The sequence below is a fragment of the Pinus tabuliformis genome, chromosome 1_1, assembly GCF_031772625.1.
Source record: "Pinus tabuliformis cultivar Carrire ecotype Pingquan chromosome 1_1, CPIR1, whole genome shotgun sequence".
Lineage (NCBI taxonomy): Eukaryota > Viridiplantae > Streptophyta > Pinopsida > Pinales > Pinaceae > Pinus > Pinus tabuliformis.
The window spans coordinates 548,867,890-548,891,784 of NC_142297.1; the positions used below are offsets into that span (position 1 = coordinate 548,867,890).

The following is a 23,895-nucleotide window of genomic DNA, read 5'->3' on the forward strand; positions in this document are numbered from 1 at the left end:
CCTCTCCCACTCTGTTGTTGGTCCATGTATAGAGCCCTTTGACCGGATTGAAATCAAGAAGATCCCATTGCTGTATGAGGTCTTCAACCATGGGGAGCATGGTGTCTCTGCTATTGATTCCTCCCCTTTTTTCTTTGGATTTTAAAACAATGTTTAAATCCCCAGCAAGAATGATATTACTAGGGGAATGCTGCTCTAAAAATTCATTAAGTGAATTCCAACAATCTCTCTTTTCAGAATACAGGACAGGTACATAAAGATTGAAGAGGGATATGGTCAACTTACTTGAACAGTGTGTTAGCTCCGTAAAGATCCAGTGCTGGGTCTCATGGGATTTGATCAGCTGGAAGAGATCTTCTGTCCAGAGAGTTGCAAGCCCTCCGGATGAGCCTCTTGAGCTGACTGCTCTTCCTGCGCTTTTCTTCCATTTCTTCTTGCTGATGTCTAGAAGGGCTTTCCCCTCTATCTTAGTCTCTTGGAGCATGAGAATGTCTGAGGGTTCTATTTTGAGCAGATCCTTGACCGCTTCTGCTTTCATGGGGTTGCCAAGACCTCTACAGTTCCAAGAGACGAGGCACATTATTTACCAGGGGTGGGGTGGGAGCCTCCCTTAGGGGGCCTGTTCCTGGAGTTTCTCCCGATAGACATCTCAATTGTGGGCTGGCTTCCTTGGGTTTTGAGCCTTTCCGCCTCCTCTTCCCTTGCTTCTCTGCGGGATTTCCTGCCGACTTTTCTTGTGGGCTGCTCGTAGTTTTCCTCCTCCGAGGAGTCAGAGCTTTCAGCTGGTTTTTTCCTTGTGACATCTGCGTATGAGGGATTGGAAGGGCTTCCTTGGGGGACTTCCAGGTGAGCCATTTCCTCATCTTCTTTGTTAGAGATAGGAGGAGCGCTTTGATCCAAGTTTTCCGGGGCTGTTGTGGCTGGCTTACTCTGTCTGATTTCTTTATCATTTGAGTTCTTTTCTTGGATGGGGTTGGAGCTGCTTGGTGCCTCTTTCGAAATGCCTTTTCCATTGCCTTTTTTGTGATTGGTGGTTTTTTGTATTAGGGTCCATTGCTCACCATTCTGTTTGTCTGACTGTTCTTCCGCCTTTTTCTTGCAATGCTTGGCGAAGTGCCCGTAACCATGGCAGTGCCTACATTTGAATGGAAGTTGTTCATAGTCCAACTCTTGTACATGCGTCCATCCTGCGACTGTTAGTTTAATGGCTTCCGGTAGACCCTCCTCCAGGTCGACTTCGACACAGATGCGTGCACATGAATATTGATCTTTTCTTGCAGCTTGATCTATGTATTTTCCTAATCCGTTGCCGATGATCTGAAGAGACTTCTGGTTCCAGCAGTGGAGGGGAAGATGGGGAAGCCGCACCCACACCGGAATAGCAGATGGGACATCCTGAGCTGGGTCGAAGTCTGGCGACCATTTGTTGAGATATAGTCCTTGGGGGCCCATAAAATAAGGTCCGTTTCTGAAGATTAGGCTTCTGTCCTCTGCACTTTCAAAGACGAAGACAAAGAAACCTTTACCTACGAAGTAGCTCTTGATTCCTTCTTTGATTAACGACGTCCAGTTCCTTTGAGTCCATTCCTCTACCGACTTAGGCGAGGGCCAGAGGCCCGTGAACTGGCCTATGAGGCCTCTCTCAGCAAGATTTAGAGCTGCTTTGCAGGTTTCTTCTTCAGGGAGAGCTACCGATGGTATGGAATCCATCTTCTTGACAAACTTCTGCTGTCTGGCTGAGGGCTGGCGCTTAGTGTTCGAGTCGATCATTGCTTTGAAAGCAATCACTTCCGGTGGAGGGGGCAGGGGAGGGTCCAATGGCTCCAGACCCCCTGAGGGCGGCATGTCTGATCGCAGCAAACAGTCCCAGTCACAGCAGGAGCCGTTCACTCAGAATGGAGGTGGCCCTGATCGGAGGAGGCCGGGAGCGAGGAGTCCTAGCAGCAGGGGCTGCCAAGCGGGGAGGCTGCAGGAGGTAGCTCAGGGGTGCAGAGTGGCTAGGTCAGCGAGCGGAGACCAATCACCATTGTATGAGATATTTCAAGATGTTTGCTCTTGTAAAAAAAAACAAGTATTAAAAAATAACTTATATAATATTTCCAAATTTGCATTGCTTTTTTTAATGTTTTCATTATAATTATATATATATATATATATATATATATAACTAGTTTGTCCTATATTTATGCTTATAGATAGATTACAAGAGATATTCTTAAACTACGAAAAAGTTTTTATTTCTTATTATCACGTATACATTAGCTCAATGGAGTTGGAACTTGCAAGTGATCCAAACTTGGTTAACCTTGAGGATGACCTAGTTAAAAAGTAACAAAAAATTTGCAATTTTATTTTATATATTGAATCCCTATTATTAAACTTTGAAACAAATTATATTTAAACTTAAAAAAAATAAAACATTCCATAAAAACTTACTAAAATCACTAACAATTTTGAAATATTTAAACTTAAAAAATTGATTAAAAAACAAAATATTAAATAACAACTTACTAAAATCACTAACAACCTTGAAATAGACATGGCCAAATTTTTCAAAAATTATAATGAACTTTAAAATTACTAATTTTAACCAAACAATCACCCAATAAAATAAATATAAATAACTTTCACATCCCAAAAAAACAAAATATTATGCCCATTGATTTGAATATGCATTTACCTCTCACCTACCACTTTGTTTGAAAAAAACTCTATTAGAGGACAACATAACTTCAGAAATCATGTCAACATTATGCAAAGTCATGTGCATTACCTCGCCCACAACCTTATTTGAAACATAACACGACAACATTCCCTGTATCTTGGAATCAATTAAGAAAGCATTTTTTCCGATTAACGTGCCCAAATTTGAATTTTGAATGACTGGCGCATCTCTGTTTGTTAATACTAACACAAACGCTAAAGCATGTCAGATTTCCTGAGCGGAGGCAGAACTCTGCATTATTACCGCTCTACACTCCCAACCAACAGACCTGGGAATGATCAAACAATGAAAGAGAAACTGCTATATATTTCTTTAGCGCACTAATAGTTCAGAAGAAGGCTTTCAGGAATCTATGCAATGCAATGGATCCTGGCAATCAGAAAGAAAGTCTAAGGAAATCCTTTTCTGTTAAAATGTGTTGTTCAACGAAGCTGGTAATCGTGAGTTTACTGGTTTTCCAAGCACAAGCAGCCATTGCAGGTAACTTACTACATTGTAACAGTACCCGCCTTTTATTCAGTGAGCTTATTTCCAACTTGGTTTTTTCACTTTAGCTCTTATTTCTTGGCTGGTAATAAAGATATATAGTCTTACCTCACTGTCATTTGGATTGTACATTAATCTAAAAGACTCAATGTGTAATAAATTAGTAAAAATCATGACATTCGCATTCCTTTAGTTATATCAACATCAGTTTGTCTCTTTTGAAACTATAATCCTACCTCTGCCATTTGGATTGCACATTAGTCTGGAAAACTCAAAATGTAACAATTTAGGATGATAGTTACATCCTTCTAGTTATATCAACACCGGTTTTTCTCTATTTTCTCTCTTAAAAGAAAAAACTTATTAACCTTATGGCCTTATTACTAACTGGGCTCGCCCCTTTCTCTAGCATGTTTGTTAAGTATTTATATTCTCATCGTGACTTGGGAGATCCGCAGTGAATTTGTATTAATTTTCAATCATCATCCTCTATCTGTTTGCAAATTTGTTTATAACAATATTGATCCAGGGCACTCTCCAAATCATCCCCTCAAAAAAATCCAACCCCTCTCAAAAGAATCCAACCAGGACACTCTTCAAATCATCCCCTCAAAAAAATCCAACCAGGCCAGTCAAAGTGAGGGTGAATCGTAAATGCAATTTAGTAGGTATGTGCCCTGAAGAGAGTAGTTCACCAGTTCTTACCTGTTTATTTATTATTATTTTCTAAAATTACAAGATTCTTTCCTTTATGACATTAGTATGTGCAGAATATATTCGTGCAAAGATTCTCTTACTTAAAAAAAGCCCAGGTGGGTTAGGAAAATCAGTACTTAAGCTATAAAAATATTATGTTTCAAGAAAAGATAATAAAATAATATTATGGTGGAGAGAGAGCTCTTTATTTGCTCCCTTGGGATGTTTATACTATGTTGAAGGATGACGAGTTGTTGGGGAGGGGGAGGCTTGGTTTGATTGATGTTACACTCAAGGTTCCATTCTTGTTGCCAAATGTGTCATTAAGTGTTTGGAGGGTGATTGTTTGTGGTAGGTTACTTTGCTTCGGCATATGATGATGTCAATGAAATGGGCATGGAAGGTTCAGGGCTTTTGCTTTATGTGGTTTATCTCTTGCCAGCATCTGTTGCAGGGTTTGGCCTCAGTTATATTCACGAGTATTTGGTTAGTGTGGAGACTAGTGCTTAGCTTGGTTAGGTGGAATATGGAAGGAAATATGAGCGGATGGGTTCTAAAACAACACCACATTTAGAGTTAGAGGATTCATTGCACTTACGTTGCAAAGGTGCTTTGATTTCAGGTTCGTCAGTTGAGTAGGAAAGACATCTTTTTTGGGAATTTTGGAATGCAGCTACTCAGCTTGTAAGGATTGGTAATCCTTGGGATAGGAGTATGGCTTTATTACCCGTGATAGGTATTTCATTATGGAGTTGGTAGGGCTCATTCCTTAGTAGGATTTGATTAAAATGAATATTGGAATGTTGAGGCTGTTTTGGAGGGATTGAGGGTGGAGTTTTCATTAGTCATTGTTGCAGTATGACTCTCATTGGCTTTATTTGTTGTTGCATCAGCGACATTTACTAGTCTCGGTTCTCAATGTGAGATGGGTTTTAGATGATTTGGAGGATAGTTGGGTGTATAAACTTCATACAGCATGGTCCATTTGACTGTCTCATAAGTTGAAAGTCTTTTCCTAGCTTGTTATACTGGGGAATCCCCTCTAAAGACCAAATTGGCAAGGGGTGGGGTTTTTGATGGTATTTACCATGCTTATCACCATTTTGAGATGGTGAAGCACATTTTTGGGGGCTGTTCATTTTCTAGGCTTTGTTGGGTATTCATTGAAGATCATTACTTTTTTCTCCTTTGAGGTTGGATTCATTGGCAAGCTATGTTGTTTGGTGATTGCAGTTATCTACTTTGCTCATCCTTCGTTGGGAATTGCTAGTACTTAAGAGTCTTTGTCTTGTTTCCTTTTTGAAAAATCTTGTGTAAGTTTGTTTTTGAGATCATGGTTAGTTCTCTATCCACTTTTGTGCATCGTGACATGATGAAGGACATCACTAATTATTGTCCAAAGGAGCCTCATTGATAAAAGATGCTTAAGATTTAGCCTTTGTAGCTTATTCAAATTTGATTTCGGTTCTTGTAGCTCTTCAAAAAGGATATAAACTCCATCTTGTATATCTTCCACTTTTTGGTTTATTGTTTGTAAACATGAAGCATATTTAAAAAAAAACTATCTTTTACAAAATTTTGCAAAGCAAAAAAATTGCTTAACCTTTAACTTTAACAGTTGAAGAATTGGACAAAGATTACAGCCAAGGCCCAGAAATTGACCATGGGAATCTTGTTCAACAAGAATGTTCCCACAAAGAACATGGTATTGACTAGCACAAATAAGCACTTTATATGCACATTGAGACATACGTTAATGTCTTACACCCTACTTTGATTTTGAGCTAGAGCTCAGGTCTTAAATGTAAGTTTGTGCTTAGTAGGAACCCACGTTCTCATTGTGGCTTGGAAGGCTTGCACCAACTGCACTCTATTTAGAAAAAATATGGAAAGTGATAAATGTAATAATATTATTGACAAAGTAGAAGTTATGCCAAAGAAGACCCTGACTAATTTTGTTGCTGAGGAATTTGGAGTCAAACATTAATAATTATGGTAGGTGGAATTACTAGGGAAGAAGAGTGTCTTGATGTTTCATTTGTCATTGTATATTTTATAACACTGGTTGTAAATTACTATGCAAAGAGTACTTTGTTCATGGAGATGAACATCAATTGTCATTGTATATTTTATAACACTGGTTGTAAATTACTATGCAAAGAGTACTTTGTTCATGGAGATGTCAAGCACAGTACGGAACAATATTGATGACAGCGATACTGCTAATTATTAGACCAATTCATGGTGGGAATAGCAATCTTGGCATTGCACTTCCAGTCAATTGAATGAATCACACATCTTGTGAATCAGTTGGCCATCTATCACCTAGACCTGTTAAAGGAATGGATCACTATACATTGTAGTTCTAATCTCACTTGGTATAAGTTGAAAATGCTATTCTTGGTTGCTTTCAAAGATCTCAAGATCCTTTGACCATTTTTAAGAAATGGTAGTTTTTTGATAATTGATTTTGATGAAGAATAATGGTAGTTATAATTTAAATGAATCCGTGTCCTATTTTTCTTCATTACATTTTCAGGTATTTTGTGTAAAGCCTATTGGTACACATTTGAAGTTGTGCAAATACCACATTTTCTTCCATTGGTGGGTTATGAACAAGCCTTGAACTTAGCCATAATGTTTGAGAATCAACTATTGAATAAGTAGCAAATATATTTAATTAGTTGGGGCTCATGAGTTGGAAACAACGAAGAGGAAGGATTATGTCAAGCTGCCTACAACTGTAGCTGACACTTGTTACCCCTCAGATTGCATGAGGGTAATCTAGTTGTGTAGTTGTCCTAGCTGTATGTCCTTTTTTTTGTGAAGAAATGTTAGAGCTTGATGATCCATGATCAATGGTGCATGCGTGAGTTCAAAGGCTTATTAGTGTGCCATGATGATCCAATATTGTGACGATGTATCATCTATATCATTTGTTTTACAAGACCATGCTTATACAACTATGTAAAAGTGTTTTGTTTTGTTTTTTTTAATTAGGAGGTCCTCTAGAGCTATGGCGTTGGTGATGGCACATCCTTCTAGGTTTCATTTCAAGGATGAGCTGGACCATATGTCTTGTTCTAACTATCCCATTATAACCATTTCATGGTTGAGGTGGGTGTGTAGATATCTTAGGATGGGTCTATTGGGATACATGGCTTATAGTTCCACTAGGCTTTTTCACTTCACCTCTTTGTAAAATTGTCCTATGTTATTGTAAAGGTTATATACCTAGAACTACTCCCCCTTTAGTCTCAAGCATGGCTTTATGTATGTATGTGACATTTTGATCTAGGTGATGAGTTCCGTAGTACTTTGGGTGTTATTCGACATGTCGTTAACACGTAGATATCATGAGATATGCCCTCATATGGAGTGCCCCCGACTTAATATATATTTTTATGTATTTGGAATGATGGAGGGGCATATCATGGGAGGGAATAACTTCTTTTGAGGGTTGCCAGATTTGTTTCTTGGTTTCTTGGGGATGACTCATCATCCAAAGTATAGTTTTCTCTCTCTTGGTGCACATGTTGAGGCACATGGTTTACGTATTGGATATCTTGCTTGAGTTGATGGGGCCATCCCTTGTATTCATGATGTTAGTTGCTTCCTTGCATGTGAATCTATAACATAATGTTGTTAGGACTCAAGAGCTTGACCCCTCACTTTATGTGACATGATTGTTGGGACTAATCTAGATAAATGACTATACCTTGGAGACCATACTTGGATTATTTTGTTAATATTTTGATAAGACATCTACCTTTGGGAACCACACGTGCTATTCTCGGAGGGTTTTACTTAGTTTTACTCAGTCATTGCACTATGTTCGATGCCATTGATGAGGACACAACACTTGGAGGCTAGACATTGGAACAATTGCATGGTCTTATTCTCTCTTTGATGGAGATGTCCTACCTTCCAGGAATATTTTTTATTGGAGATATGTACATGTAGTTTTACCACTGTTGTTTTATGTATTTCTTGACTTGGTAGTTAAAGATATTGTTTCTTTACTCCTTCCTAGGATAGATGTAGGGTTTTGGTAGTATATATTATTATTTTATTGTAGATGAAGATAGAGTGCAAACCTGTATAGTGGTTTGCTTTCTTCATTAATTCTCATGGTTGGATTTTTGAAGTTTTGCCTCCTTGGAATTGTTATTGAAAATTTAAGCATAAAGGATTTGGAGACTTTCTTGTGTATGTGTGGCAAATATTTTTGAGCTTCGAGCTAGGATTTGATGTTGGTCTATTTGCATGCGAGAGCTATTTACTTGGTCCATGAATTAATACATCTACTACATCGGAGAAATTTGGTGTGGTATTACCCTTTTATTTCCTTGTTTATTTTAGTTTTGGTATAATTATTTGCATCTTATATCTTAGGTGTAATGTCCCTGACCCCAGCCGGGCAACACTACGTACCCAAAATCAAAGTTCATTAATTAAATTAACCAATATTTCAGTGGAAGCACACATAATTTGTGAATTCCATTAATAATCCCTAGCTCATGACTAGAGCCTCTGTAATTCAACAACCTTGGTAATAACCCTAATTTAATTCCATTATAATCTTGCGTAATTAATAAGTCGTCACTGCAGTTCTTCACCTGTTAATTTTCACATAACAATTAGAGTTTCATACAATAATGCAGAGTCTCATGCAGTAGTTACAACTAGCTACATACCCAATTAATGCATAATCATATTCACTCAACCTATTAGGGCTCATATGCAACAGATTAAACCTAGGCATCATGGAATAATGCCTTCACGTAATTAAGCATAAGTTGTAACATGGCACATAAAAAAACCAATCCAAACTAGGGTAAAACTGCCCATAACGGTTAACTGGATATATAAATACATGGCACAATGTAATATATATAATAATCACAAACATTCAAACACAATACAACACATGAACACAAACACATCGTGTATACATGTATAAATCATGGAACTTAATTCGACTTTTCCTTTGGAAAAATATATAGACTCCTTATATCAACCTTGATGAGTTTTTTTTTCTTCAGAGAAAAAACCATAATTTTTATTAAGGAAAAAGAAAAAAATTTACATTTTGTAGACACAGAACATGTATGAAATCTGAGCAAATACAGGTCTAAAATGAAGAGCAAGAGCATAGTCTGAAACAAATTGAACATAGACGTTGCATGACAAAGATTGAAAAAAACCAGACATAAAACCTTTTTCTTCTTCAGAGAAAAAACCATAATTTTTATTAAGAATAAATAAAAATTATATTTTGTAGACACAGCACATGTATGAAATCTGAGAAAATACAGGTCTAAAATGAAGAGCAAGAGCATAGTCTGAAACAAATTGAACATAGACGTTGCATGACAAAGATTGAAAAAAACCAGGCATAAAACCCTCGCCACAATAGACGTTGCATGACAAAGATTGAAAAAAACCAGGCATAAAACCCTCGCCACAATAGTAGTAAAAAAGGAGCCAAAAAACATGACCAAATGAAAATGCAAAATAGATCAAGGCACAAGTTGCCCTGCTAGCTTTAGAAAGTGGCCCAGAACGTGGCCGCAAAAAACAAAAAAAGGGAGCGAACCCCAAAGAAAAAAACACAACGTCCCCCATGAAGAACATCTGCGAGGTTGACCTCTGTAGATGGCGAGAACAACGACGAGAACTGGTATAGACACAACACTCCCACTGTAAAAAACACGAACCAGAGCACTACTGGTGAAACCAAAGAAGATCACTAGAAGAAAAATCAACCTCGCCGAAAAAAAGCCTCAAACAAGAGACGGCCAAAACCATGGAGGTGTGAGAAAAGGCACGAATCCGGGGGGTCGAGCAACAAAGTGAAGCCATACAGCCCTCTGCCCCCTCAACTCCTCCCAAAGTGGGCCATAAACAAAATGCAAGTCGAAAAGCAAGCAGCCGCAACAGAGCCATAGAAAAACTGGAACATTTCGGACAGGGTGGCATGATCCAGAAGCAACAACCTTAAGGAAAAAATGCCTGGACAAAGTAGTGAAAGGAGACACGAAATAGGGCCGGAGAAGCTAGGGTTAGCCGCCTCGACCCTGCTCCCTCAAATCTCGCATCCAACAACCTTAATGAGACTTATATCAACCTTATATATATATATTAAAAATAGTTATAATTCACCAACGTACAAAGTTAATTATCTTGTGCGTAACTCTAGTTGTAATAGACAATTTTTTCTCATTTTTTTTCTTTATTCACAACAATTTTTACTTCCTGAATCCTTCCTAAGTATTTACATTCCTCTCTAGGCGAATTTGAACTCAATTCCACCATTGTAACTTTTTTCAAACAGTAGGTGGGCAACATTTCGTTAAACAGTTGGCGAACAATTGGTAATTTCTCTTTTTACTTTCAATAGTGGCCTAATCAAGCCAAGTGTTGGATGCTGGCTCTGATATGTGAAAATTCTGGAAACCGGGATCCTATTGCAGCAACTAGAAATTATTCTCCTGATTGTTAATTTTATTTAACAATTTATTTGTTGTTTGCTCTGACAAGTATTGAATAAATCACACTGCTACCCTTCACAAATAAAAGTGCGGAAAATAAATTCTGCTGGAACTGAGAAGCAAACACACATAAAAATAACACCGTTGTTTTTGGACAAAAGTCCCCAGAAAAACCCAATGCGGGAAACCCAGTGCAACAGATGAGGGTTTTATTTTATTATGTAGCAGTGAAAATCTGAGTACATCTATGGATGCCCAACTGGCAATCCAAACAGCAAGAATATCTGGGCAAAATTATTGAAGGGAATTACCCTTCCTCCACAAGCAATCCCGGCACAACTTGCCTTCAGAAAACTCGGTTTCTTGGACTTCTGCATCAGCCTCTGTGCTTCTCTGCGCAATCTCTATGACATCAAGCCTCAAACTAGTCTTTGATGAAGTCATTCTGCTTGCCTCTGTTGAGGAAATCATCTCTCTGGCACTCTAGAACCTTTGTTCGGCCTCTGGAGCTGAGAATGAATTTCTCTCTAGCAAATCGAACTGTTAATCTGAAGCAATTGCTCAGTCCTCTGCATTGCCTCACTAGGAATAACTCGGCCCTCTTGCTGTTGCCTCTCCAGATTTGGAAAACCTCCTCCAGACTCATTGTCTCTGCCCCTCACTCACTACTTTGATCTCTAGCTCTCTGATAGCAGACTGTTGCTACTCTGGAAATCGATCTCAAGTGTTTTCTCCAAGTGCCCATCGACTTCCTCTTATAATCCACTGTTGGAGCACCAACGACCAAGTTTAAAACTTAATTGATGGATCATCTTGGAATCGATTCGTGTGAGTTTCGACTTTCTAGATGATTCTCACCTTGACTTAATTAATATTGATTAATTAACCAGTTTTCCTAAGTTTAGACATAGAAAACATTGAAAAATTGGTTAATAATCTAATTAAGTCACTTCTAGATAGAATTTTCAGAAACGATTTCTAGGTCTTGGAGATTTCATGTATTCTAGCCTCTCCACCAAATTTCGTGGCTAGAACACATTCGATGCTACAAAAAATAAAACTCCCTCTTAGCAAGGAATGTGTTCTGGTGCTGCACATCCTGCCACAACACTCTGTCTCTGTATCATCTCCTGTCACGTTGCTGATGTTTGGCTGTTGCCCACCAACTACTGCGCAATTCTGATGCTGCATCTCTGCTGTTGCTAACACTGCCATACTGTTGCTGCCAACACTGCATCTGCACTATAAATCCCTGTCATTTGTTGTTGTTGCAACTGCAACATCTCCAACTGAAAAACATCTAAAATATTGAACTAGCTATGTTCAGTATGATGCATTTGTATCCTGAGTCTTTGACTACTACTAGCATCTGCACTGTCACTGAAGAATTTGCGTTGCTGCCAACTCTGCATTGAGCCACTTGCTCTGCTGTCAACACTGCACTGCGCTCCTCAGCATTTGACTGCTACTAATATGCAATTGTCATTCTGATTCTGACTGCATCAATTGCCACTGATCCATCCTGCTATTGAACACTGTGGGCCCTTGTAGCAAGGCATTGATCCATGAAGTGGATTCCTCAAGGACCCTGCCCAATTTCTGTAGTTCTCCGGGACTACCATACCAAATCTCCCCACCTCACTCCTGGAGGTATATCTGTGAACATCGTGAAGTCTTCCTCCAATCTGGAGGTCAACTTGTCGATCTCGGCTGACGTTGCCTGCTAGTCCTGCTTCTCCGACTTGTCCTTCTTTCTGAGAGGATACCGTGTGTTGTAGTGACCAAGTGCACCACACCTAAAGCACTTGACCTTTGACAAGTATTTCTTTCTTTTTTGTTCCCCCTGCCCCCTGACTGGGACCCTTTGATGTGAGGGCCACATTCTCCTCTTCCTTCACCACCTTCTGTTGGAAAATCAAAACAATTATATTAGGGTTTGATTCTCCTTTCTTGATAATTACTTGCGAGTGTGTTGGTTTCTTCTACTTCTTTATTATCTTATCTTTCATCAAGCAATTACCATATTACGTGTGTCTGAAGATCACAAAATCGGAGACACAAGATGTAGGCACTATGCCAGGGCAAAACTTCCCTCGAAGGGAAAACCCAATCAAGGAAATTCTTGCTTTCAATAATATTCTTTGAGACTCTTCACCCTAGACAAAGACCAAACCTTCCCTCCACACCAAGTCAGCCTCTCAGGTCTTCTACCTCCTTTCCAGCAACTTCGATTAGGCAACAACTTCTGGCATCAGGCAGCTTCTAGCATCAGTGAAACTTGGAAGACCTTGATCTCCCAAACTAGGGCACGAAACAAAGAGAGAGAGGCACCAAAAATTCGATTTTCTTCTTCTCCTTAGACTTCCCCAAACTCACACTTCCTTCAGCTTCCTTAGACCCACTTCGTCCTACTTCGCACTTCTCCAACTTCTCTTGAGATATCGAACTAGCTTGAGATGAGATGCTCCAAATGACTTCGACTTGCTTCTATTTATAGGCTCCAAGTGAGGTCGAATTAGTGTCCTTAGGCTGACTTGATCTCTTCTAGGCTGACTTGGTGTGGAGGATACATAAATTATATTTGACTCAATAGTAAACCTTTTTACATGATTCAAAAGCCCAAGAAGGGTCTCTTTGAATATACAATGACTCTATAAACTCAATATTAATCCTAGGAGTCCACAATGGGGACTTTGACTAATATAATGATGACCCAAGCATGAAACCCATGCTTTAATAAGTCATTGTTACAATAATAAAAATTCTTTTTCTTTATTCTTTTGACAAGTACATTTCATGATGACTCAAATACATTAAATGAAGACCGAACCTAGTTACAATTTCCAACACTCCCTCTTAACTAGGGAGGTATTCATCATATACAAATACAATGGAAGATCTCAAACTATATGAACAATGAAGAACTTTAGGCACCGCAATGCCATGGACTAGATTCCTGACCAGGGCAATCTATCCAAGTGGGAATAAGGTGGACTCAAGCTTTCAACCCCTCTAGGTACCATTAGGCTTACTTGCTAACCACCAACCCAGGGAGTTAGGTGTGTATCCATGGTCAGATCTCTATGACCCACACCACCTTCCCTACTTTGGGACTTAGACATGAACACAAAGTGCTAGCCAGATGTCCTCCCAGGCAATGCTTCACTCGCAAAGCCTTAACAAATTTCTTCCATTTCCTTATCATCAATACTATCAGCAATGTCTACCAAACCAAGCAGATTCCTCAGATACTCAAACTTCTGATTAGGAAGATCCTTTGTTAGTATGTCTGCTACTTGCTCATCTATTGAGACATACTCCAACTTCATGATCCCATCCTGCATCAGGTTCCTAATAAAGTGGAACTTATTGTTGATATGTTGTTGGATTTTCTAAGTCTAACTGTTAGAAACCCTTCATGTACTTTTCTGATTTATTTTTGCCTACTTGTTTTGATTAATTAACAAGTTATTTACCATGTAAATATTGAAAATAAATACAAGTACATGCTCAACACATTATAGATCATCAACTGAAGGAAACAAAACAAGCACACAAATGACACCGTTATTTTTGGACCAATGTCCTCGGAAAAACCTAATGCGGGTAAATCAGTGCAGCTATTTGAGGGTTTTAATTATTAAGCAGTTTCAGAATACAATCTAGGTGCCAAAACCGGCTCACCCAACAGGAAAATAATCTCAGCAGTAGTACCTCTCAGTCGGAGGCAGATATTCTGGCTAAAACCCCGGATAAACAATCCCACAACTCTCAGCTCCTAATTTGCCCCACGAAATCTCCAGCGTCTGCCTCTAGGGACTGCGTCAGCCTTTTCTGGCCCAACGTCACCCTAACTCGCCCTGCGTTAGCCTTTGGAGGCACTGCGTTTGTCCTTAAAGCCTCTGCGTCACCAACGCTGGCTCTCTGAGGCACCGCGCAGCTCTTGGCTGCCTCTGCGTAGGTCCTAACTGGCTCTATGTGATCTTCTAGCTGGCTCTACGTCCCTCTCTCTCAGCTTCTGCGCTGGTCCTCCCGGTACTATCTTTGCCTCTCTGCTTCTGTATTCACTGCCCCTCAGCGGCAACTCTGATCACTGCTTCGATTTCCTCAACAAACCCTGCCCCCGAAAATCTAATTCTTGATCAACTCGATGTGTTCTCCAAGTGACCCTCAAGCCTCCTTTTATACTTTTCTAGTTGACAATTCAACGGCTGAGATTAAGTCCCTAATCAACAGCTAAGATTAACTTTGGCTTGATCCATGACTTTTGGACCCTTCTAACACAGTTTTATATTAATTCACATTAATATTTTATTTTCCCTAAGTTTAGACTTAGGGACTCCATTAAAAATATTAATTATTTTAATATCTCCCAAATTGTTTAGAATCTGCGCAAACCATTTCTGGGTATTGGAGATCTCATGTGCTTTAGCCTCTCCACCAATTTTTGTGGCTAGAGCACATCCGATGCTACCCCAAATCAACACTCCCTCTTAGCGAGGATTGTGCTTTAATAATACTCCTCACTGAGTATCACCCTAATCATCTGGCATCGGTCTTGGTGCTGATGCTAGGCTTGCTGCCCAACATCCTCTGCATTGCTGCATCATGTACTGCTACCCATGGCCCTGCCACTGCCACTGCTGCATCCATACGACAACCCCTCTCATCATTCTGCATCGTGTTGCCCATAACACTGCCACTGCTAACTGCTGCACTGCAACTCAGTGACTGAGAATTAAGTAACTGATCTCCCAACTCTGACATCTCCGTCAGGGTAGAGACACCCATGAAGCTGAAACCCCCTCTGTTGCTGACAAATGCTCCCACTTTGACCTCTGCGCTGCTGCAACCACTCCATGCATCTCGCACTGCTACCTCACGCTGTCTTGAGAATCTTGCACTATAGCTCCCTCTATCGCTCCATCCTCATCCGTCTCTACTAACATTTTCCAGGACTGTTACTCCTCTTCGGGGCTCCCGTAGCCAGGTATAATCCAAGAGGTTGGGTACCTCAAGGATCCTGCTCCTCATCCCCTGTAGTCCGTTTGACTACAGCTCGATGTCTTGCCACTTCCGCTCAAGTGGCATGTGAGCACTCATGGCACAATCATCATTTGTGTCCACTTCCTTCTCCGCCCTTGCTGGTGCAGCCTTGGTCTTGGAAGCCTCTCCCTTACACTTCTTCCTTAGACACTGGGTTGCATAATGACTCTGTTCACCACAGTGGAAGCATTTGACCTTGGAGAGGTCCTTCTTCTTCCGTTTCTCCTGCTTTCTCTCAGATGCTAGGGCAACATCCACCTCCTCCTCCTTCTTGATTCTGACCCCCTTGCTGTTGCTTTCTGCCTTGGTCAGCCTTCTAATCTCTTCTTGGCGAAGAGCCGCCCATAGTTCCTCCCAATATGGAAGGGTTGCCCTGCCCAGTATGCTTTGGACAAACACCTCCCAGTCTTCTGAGACTGCGTTCAAGGTTGTTCTCACCATAAATTCTTGATCTGGCGTGGCCCCTATGGAAGTCAGTTGATCTCGGATCTCCTTCAATCGACTAAGGAAGGTGTCGATCTGTTCTCCCTTCTGCATCTGGTATGACCGCCATTGATTTTCTAGTAGCATCTTCCTTTGCACGGAAGTATGCTGATACAACTTTGTTAGGGCCTCCCACATCTCATTTGCCGTATTCTTCTCGGCAATATGTGGTACTACATGGTCCTTGACCCCATCAAGGATGATGCTCTTGGCCCTTGCCCTTGCATTCTCGTACCTATCATTATCAGCCTGGTCAACTAGGACCGCTATTGTCCTCAAGGCGAATTGCTTGAAACGGTTTCTGTCTAGAACGGATAAGATTATGGCCTTCCAAACTACGAAGTTTGAGGCTCTGTCTAGTCTGTCCTGGTCTCTTACCCCGTTCACTGCCATCTCGCTGCTCCTCTACTTCCCTCCTGGAAACCCTTCTACCAATGTCGAGATGCCCCCATTCCGATCATTAGTGCAACTACACCATTGATCCGGATTTCTTGGCTAGAAATCCTCGGCAACAACTCCCTCCTCCTTGGTCTTGCCTTGTTAGGTACTGTTTTGACTACAATACCCCACCAGCTTCAGTCTGCAACTTACCCACAGCCTCCTAAGCCCCAACAAATTGAAGGTTAGAGCTTCTAGGCTCTGCGCAATCCCGACACTAGCAAAATCTGCACTTCCTGGCCACGGGCGTCAATCCTTCCTGACTGAGAAAGATGACCAGGCACTGCATAGGCTGAATCTGCTCCCCTCTGCCACTGTGTTGATCCTCTTCTCGGCTCAAACCCCTTCCTTGCTACTTCTGTGCTAGGAACAATTTCTGTCACTTGGGACAACTTCTTTCTGCTGCTGCTACTCTGCTCGGCTGATGTCCTCAGTTCTTTTGTGATCTGCAACCTCGCTCTAATACCATGTTGGATTGTCTAACTGTTAGAAACCCTTCATGTACTTTTTTGATTTATTTCTTCCTACTTGTTCTGATTAATTAACAAGTTATTTACCATGTAAATTCTAAAAATAAATACAAGTACATGCTCAACACATTATATATCATGAGCTGAAGGAAACAAAACAAGCACACAAGTGACATTGTTGTTTTTGGACCAATGTCCCCGGAAAAACCCAATGCAGGAAAACTGGTGCAACTATCTGAGGGTTTTAATTATTAAGCAGTTTCAGAATACAATCTGGGTGCCAAAATTGGCTCACCCAACAGAAAATAATCTCGGCAGTAGTACCTCTTAGTCGGAGGCAGATATTCCGGCTAAAACCCCGATAAACAATCCCACAACTCTCAGCTCCTAATCTGCCCCACGAAATCTCCAGCGTCTGCCTCTAGGGACTGTGTCAGCGTTTTCTGGCCCAATGTCTGCCCAACATCACCCTAACTCGCCCTGCATCAGCCTCTGGAGGCACTGCGTCAGCCCTTAGAGCCTTTGCGTCACCCACGCTGGCTAACTGAGGCACTGCGCAACTCTTGGCTGCCTCTGCGTGATCCTCTAGCTGGCTCTGAGTCCGTCTCTCACGGCTTCTGCGTTGATCCTCTCGGTATTATCTCTGCCTCTCTGCTTCTATATTCACTGCTCCTTAGCTACAACTTTGATCACTCCTTCGATTTCCTCAGCAAACCCTGCCCCAGAAAATCGAATTCTTGATCAACTCGATGTGTTCTCCAAGTGACCCTCAAGCCGCTTGATCCATGACTTTTGGACCCTTCTAACATAGTTTTATATTAATTCACATTAATATTTTATTTTCCCTAAGTTTAGACTTAGGGACTCCATTAAAAATATTAATTATTTTAATGTCTCCCAAATTGTTTAGAATCTGCCCAAACCATTTATGGGTATTGGAGATCTCATGTGCTTTAGCCTCTCCACCAATTTTTGTGGTTAGAGCACATCCGATGCTACCCCAAATCAACATATGTTTCGTTCTAGCATGAAACACGAGATCTCCAGACATCTTGATACAACTCTGATTGTCACAATTAATCACAGTAGGACCCAAAGACTTCTCAAACAAATTTGTCAGAAGCTTCCTTAACTAAACAACCTTATTTCCTACTTCACATGCAACCACATATTCTGCCTTGGCACTACTTAAAGAAACGGGATCTTGCTTTCTACTTATCCATGAGATCATAGCGGCTCCCAGACTAAAACATCATCTGATAGTGCTCCTTGCATCGGTCTCACTACCGCCCCAATTAGAGTTTGTGAAGCCAATTCTTGACTTCCTTATTATCATACTTTAGGCAGTGATATATAGTGCCACGAAGATACCTCAATATATGTTTGGTAGCTATCCAGTGATCATGACGACGCTTCAACTGAAACTAACTAAGAATGTTTACTGCAAAACATATATCTGGCCTAGTATTTACTAGATACATTAGGGAACCCACCAACTATCGATAGGAGGTAGGATCCACGAGACTAGAGTCAGAGTCCCTCAACTTCTTGAGATTGGTGATCATAGGAGTAGTCATCGGCTTGGAATCCATCATCCCGAATTTCTGCAACAACTTGATGATGTACTTTCCTTGCCCCAAATATATCTCCCTAGGTCTTTGCCATACTTCTAGACCCAGGTAATAGTGCATCAGTCCTAGATCCTTCATTTCAAATTCAGCTGCCAACATCTTCTTGCATTCTTGAATTCTTCACTCCACACCTGTGATGAATAGATCATCCACATATAGTAGAATAATGACGGGCTCATCATTCACGACCTTGATGTAGAGATTCAGATCAACAAAACTCTTCACAAACCCAATTCTAAGTAGATATGCATCCATCCTTGCATACCATGCCCTAGGTGCTTGCTTCAAACCATATAGGGCCTTCTTAAGTCTGCAAACATGAGAGTCCCTGCTATTAACTTCAAAGCCTTTGGGTTGTTCGATGTACACTTCCTCATCAATGGTCCCATTCAGAAATGCGGTCTTCACATCCATTTGATGGATATTCCACCCCATTGTAGCAACCAATGAAACCAACGATCTAATGGTAGTGTACCTTGCTATGGGTGCAAAGGTTTCTTCATAATCAATGCCTTCCTTTTGAGAGCAACCCCTTGAAATGAATCTTTCTCTGTACTTGTCGATACTTCCATCAACATCATGTTTGATCTTATAGATCCATTTGGATGTGACAACCGATTTGTCACTAGGTCTAGGAACGATTTCCCAAACCCCATTCTTCATGATGGATTGATATTCTTCCTGCATTGCTTTCTTCCAAACCTCTTGATGCGCAACTTCCTTGAATGTAGATGGTTTGACTTCAATCAATTTCGTCATATATGCAGCATAACCAGAATATCTCTTCGGTCTCTTTCTTTCCCTGAAGGTTCCTTTCACAGCTTCATGTCCTTCAACATCTTCTAATGTAGCTTTCAACCAATTTGGCCTTTTCCTTGTGGTTGGGATGACCACCGATTGAATAGGCTCACTTGGTCCTTCTTCTTCAAGATTTGTAGTAGAGTTTTCATGATGAACTTCTTCTTCTTCAAATATGGGAACTTCTTCATCATCAGAATCAATAGGAATATCTTTTGATTTCTTGTATGCTTGATTTTCATCAAATATGACATCCCTGCTTACTTCAATATATCTTCCTTCCTTGATGTAGATTCTATATGCTTTTGAAGAGAGACTATATCCAACGAATATTCCCTTGATACTTGTAGAATCCAACTTCTTTTGCTTGTCTTTTAGAACATGGATGTATGCTAGACTTCCAAAGATTTAGAGGTGATCCACACTCGGCTTCTTTCTTGTGAATACTTCTTCGGGTGTTGTATTATCAAGACTCCTATGAGGATTTCTATTTTGAATGTATACGATTGTCATTGTTGCTTCTCCCAATAAGAATTTTGGTAGGTCTTTTATCAAGGATCATAGTTCAAATTCCTTCTTCGATTGACCTATTCTTCCTTTCGGCAAATCCATCTTGTTCGGGATAATAGGGAAAAATGAGCTCCCTCGTAATACTTGCTTCCTTACAATATGCAATCAATTCCTTAGAAGTGTATTGCCCTTCGGCCCTAAACTCCTTGAACTTATCAAATACTTCATCTTTTGTTTTGAGGAGGTAGAGCCATGTATTTCTAGAATGGTCATCAATGAATGTCACATAGTAGAGATGACCTCCAAGTGATTTGTCAGACATGGGCCCACACACTTTAGAATGAATGAGGTCTAATATTTCTTTAGACCTAGTCTCACTATTATGAAATGGATCTCTTGTATGTTTTCCCAAAGAGCATCACTTGCACACACCTTCATGATCTAACTTCATATTGGGAATACCATGAACCAATTGACTAAGAGTAGCGATGACCTTATTAGTAGATGCCCATACCTCCTATGTCATAGCTCAATGGGACTTATTTCCGTATGAACCAAAGCTTGAGGAGGTGGTGTAATGACTTTATAAAGGCTTCCTTCACAAACTCCAATAACCCTAACTTTATCAATGCTAGAGTCTTTCCCCAAACCAAAACTTTTCCATCAACAAAAGCAACTCTTTCCCGTTTATATTCTAAACAATGAATAGAAAGCAAATTATTTTTCAAAATTGGAACATATAGAATGTTGTTAAGGTGCAACTTCGATCCATTATCCAGCTTCAACGATGTTGATCCCAGGGCTCTAGCATCATAGCTTTTGTTGTCACCCAATTCCACTGCATGAGAAGATGGCTCCTTTGATAGTGTATGAAGTTGTTTACTTTCTCCTGTCATGTGTCTCGATGCTCCACTATCAATGATCCATGCATTGTCATCATTAAGAGAACCTGTAAGAGAAGCCAAGAATCCTTGACTTTTGACCTTGTTGAATAAGTAGTAGATGACCTTCTTGATCCAGCTTCCAACAGTGTTGATACCCATTCTTATATAGTTCATCAAAGAGGGAGAATCCATGCCAACAAAGTGATCTTCGACTTTTCCTAACCTTAGCTCTGATACCATGTTGGAAAATCAAAGCAATTATATTAGGGTTTGATTCTCCTTTCTTGATAATTACTTGTGAGTGTGTTGGCTTCTTTTACTTCTTTATTATCTTATCTTTCATCAAGCAATTACCATATTATGTGTGTATGAAGATCACAAAACAAGAGACACAAGATGTAGGCACTATGCCAAGGCAAAACCCCCCTCGAGGGGAAAACCCAATCAAGAAAATTCTTCCTTTCAATAGTATTCTTTGAGACTCTTCACCCTAGACAAAGACCAAACCTTCCCTCCACACCAAGTCAGCCTCCTAGATCTTCGACCTCCTTTCCAACAACTTCGACTAGGCAACAACTTCCAGCATCAGGCAGCTTCCGGCATTAGTGAAACTTGGAAGACTTTGATCTCCCAAACTAGGGCACGAAATAGAGAGAGAGAGGCACCAAAAGTTCAATTTTCTTCTTCTCCTTAGACTTCCCCAAACTTGCACTTCCTTCAGCTTCCTTAGACCCACTTCGTCCTACTTCGCACTTCTCCAGCTTCTCTTGAGATATCGAACTAGCTTGAGATGAGATGCTCCAAATGACTTCAACCTGCTTCTATTTATAGGCTCCAAGTGAGGTTTAATTAGTGTCCTTAGGCTGACTTGGTGTGGAGGATACGTAAGTTATATTTGACTCAATAGTAAACCTTTTTACATGACTCAAAAGCCCAAGATGGGTCTCTTTGAATATACAATGACTTTATAAACTCAATATTAATCCTAGGAGTCCACAATGGGGACTTTGACTAATATAATGATGACCCAAGCATGAAACCCATACTTTAATAAGTCATTGTTACAATAATAAAAATTCTTTTTCTTTATTCTTTTGAAAAGTACATTTCATGATGACCCAAATACATTAAATGAAGACCGAACCTAGTTACAATTTCCAACAACTACGATCTGCTGCTACTGTTGACACTGATGGAGCTCTTCAACAGAGCTCGTCTCAACTCCTCCTGCTGCAAATCGACTCACATTTTGTCCCATCTTGGAAGCGTGTCTTTGCCCAATATACTTTGGACGAAGACCTGCCAATCCTTTGAGACATTGTTGAGTGCCAAGCATACTAACTTTGAAGGTTGAGGTGCTGCCCCAACAATTGACAACTGGTCCCAAACCTCCTGAATCTTGGTGAGGAAAGAATCTATGCCTTCCCCCTTCTGCATCGTGATGCATCTCATCTTCTCCTCTAGGAACACCTTCCGGTGCTCGGAAGTGCCTTGGTACAGCGTGGAGAGAGCATCCCACATTTCTTTGGTCGTTCCCTCGTCCACTATATGTGAGACTATATGATCCTGGACTCCATCCAAGATCCAATTGCTTCGCCCTCGCCATTTTCTTCTTGTATTCTTTCTGCTGATTTGCATCCTGTGAAATTGCCATTACATTATCAATGTAGGCTTTTAGGCCATATACATCTAAAATGAAGGATATTCTAGCCTTCTGGATGACATAGTTGGAAGATCCATCCAACCTATCCTAATCTCTAAGCCTTGTAGTGGACATCTCTGAAAATGTCAAAACTCCCTCTTTCCCTATGCTTGGCTGCTGCTTTGCTATTCACACTCCCTTTTGGAATGCATGGCTCTGCTAGCTGCTATTGCCAATCTGCAACTGGAAATTCGAACTTTCGAGCTCAAAGTCCCCTGAGTAAATTTTTCCCTCTGTTGTGTGTGCTTTTCTCTTCCACCCAATGCAAATTCTACTTCTGCAACCTTCAACAAAACTCTCTGCATCCGACCAGGAATCTACTAAAAAAACTGAGTTGCTGCAACTTCCTTTGCTTGCTAGAATCACTGATCTGGGAGATTCAAACTTTTTCTGCCTCCTGCACTGAAAAATTGAACTTCCCCAAGCAACTCGGCTTGCCTGGCAATGAATTGCGCTGCCTCAAGAATTTCAGCATGTTGTTCTCATTGAACAACGAAATTCCTTGCTTCGCTTTTGAGCTTCCCGGTTGATCAAATACGCTCTGATGCCATGTGAAAATTCTGGAAACCGGAATCCTATTGCAACAATTAGAAATTATTCTAATTGTTAATTTTACTTAACAATTTATTTGTTGTTTGCTATGGCAAATACTGAATAAATCACATTGCAAACTTCACAAATATAATTGCGGAAAATAAATAGTGTTGGAATTGAGAAAATACTAGCACACATGAAAATAACACCGTTGTTTTTGGATAAAAGCGCTCGGAAAACCCAATGCGGGAAAACTGGTGTAACAGATTAAGGTTTTAACTTTTATTTTACTATGCAATGGTGAAAACCTGAGTACATCTATGGATGCCCAATTGGAATTCCAAACAACAAGAATATCTAGGAAAAATGATTGAAGGGAATTACCTTTCCTCGACAAGCAATCTCGGCACAACCTGCCTTCAGAAAACTCGGTCTCCTAAACTTCTGCATCAGCGTTTGCATTGCTCTGCGCAGTCTCTATGACGTCAAGCCTCCAACCAGTCTTTGATGAAGTCGTTTTGCTTGCCTCTGTCGAGGAAATCATCTCTTCGACACTCAAGAACCTCTCCTTGGCCTTTGGAGTTGAGAATGAAATTCTCTCCAGCAAGTCGAACTGCCAATTTGAAGCAACTGCACAGTCCTGTGCGCTGCCTCACTGAGAATAACTCAGCCCTCTTGCTGTTACCTCTTCGGATCTGGAAAATCTCCTCTGGACTCATTGTCCCTGCCCCTCACTCATTGCTTCGATATTTGGCTCTCCTACAACTGATTGCTGCTACTCTGGAAATCGATTTTCCAAGGAAATCAAATTTTTGGTGATCTCAAGTGTTTTCTCCAAGTGCCCATCGACTTCCTCTTATAATCCATTGTTGGAGCATGAACAACCAAGATTAAAACTTAATCGATGGCTAGGATCATCTTGGAATCGATTCGTGTGAGTTTCTAGATGATTCTCACATTGACTTAATTAATACTGATTAATTAACTAGTTTTCCTAA

The 23,895-nt window shown here is 40.5% G+C and overlaps 1 protein-coding gene across 2 annotated transcripts in view; it reads left to right on the plus strand.

The window, feature by feature from the left end:
• The first annotated feature begins 2,798 nt into the window (after positions 1-2,798).
• The window catches only part of LOC149214291 (Protein kinase superfamily protein), a 42,805-nt gene continuing 21,708 nt past the window's right edge, over positions 2,799-23,895 (plus strand). The window contains exon 1 of one of the 2 annotated variants that reach the window (XM_089392258.1): positions 2,799-3,205. In XM_089392258.1, the coding sequence (XP_089248384.1) occupies positions 3,088-3,205 (118 nt within the window). In that variant the 5' untranslated portion in view covers positions 2,799-3,087. The remainder of the gene's footprint in view (positions 3,206-23,895) is intronic. The other variant, XM_089392257.1, reaches the window with a different exon arrangement.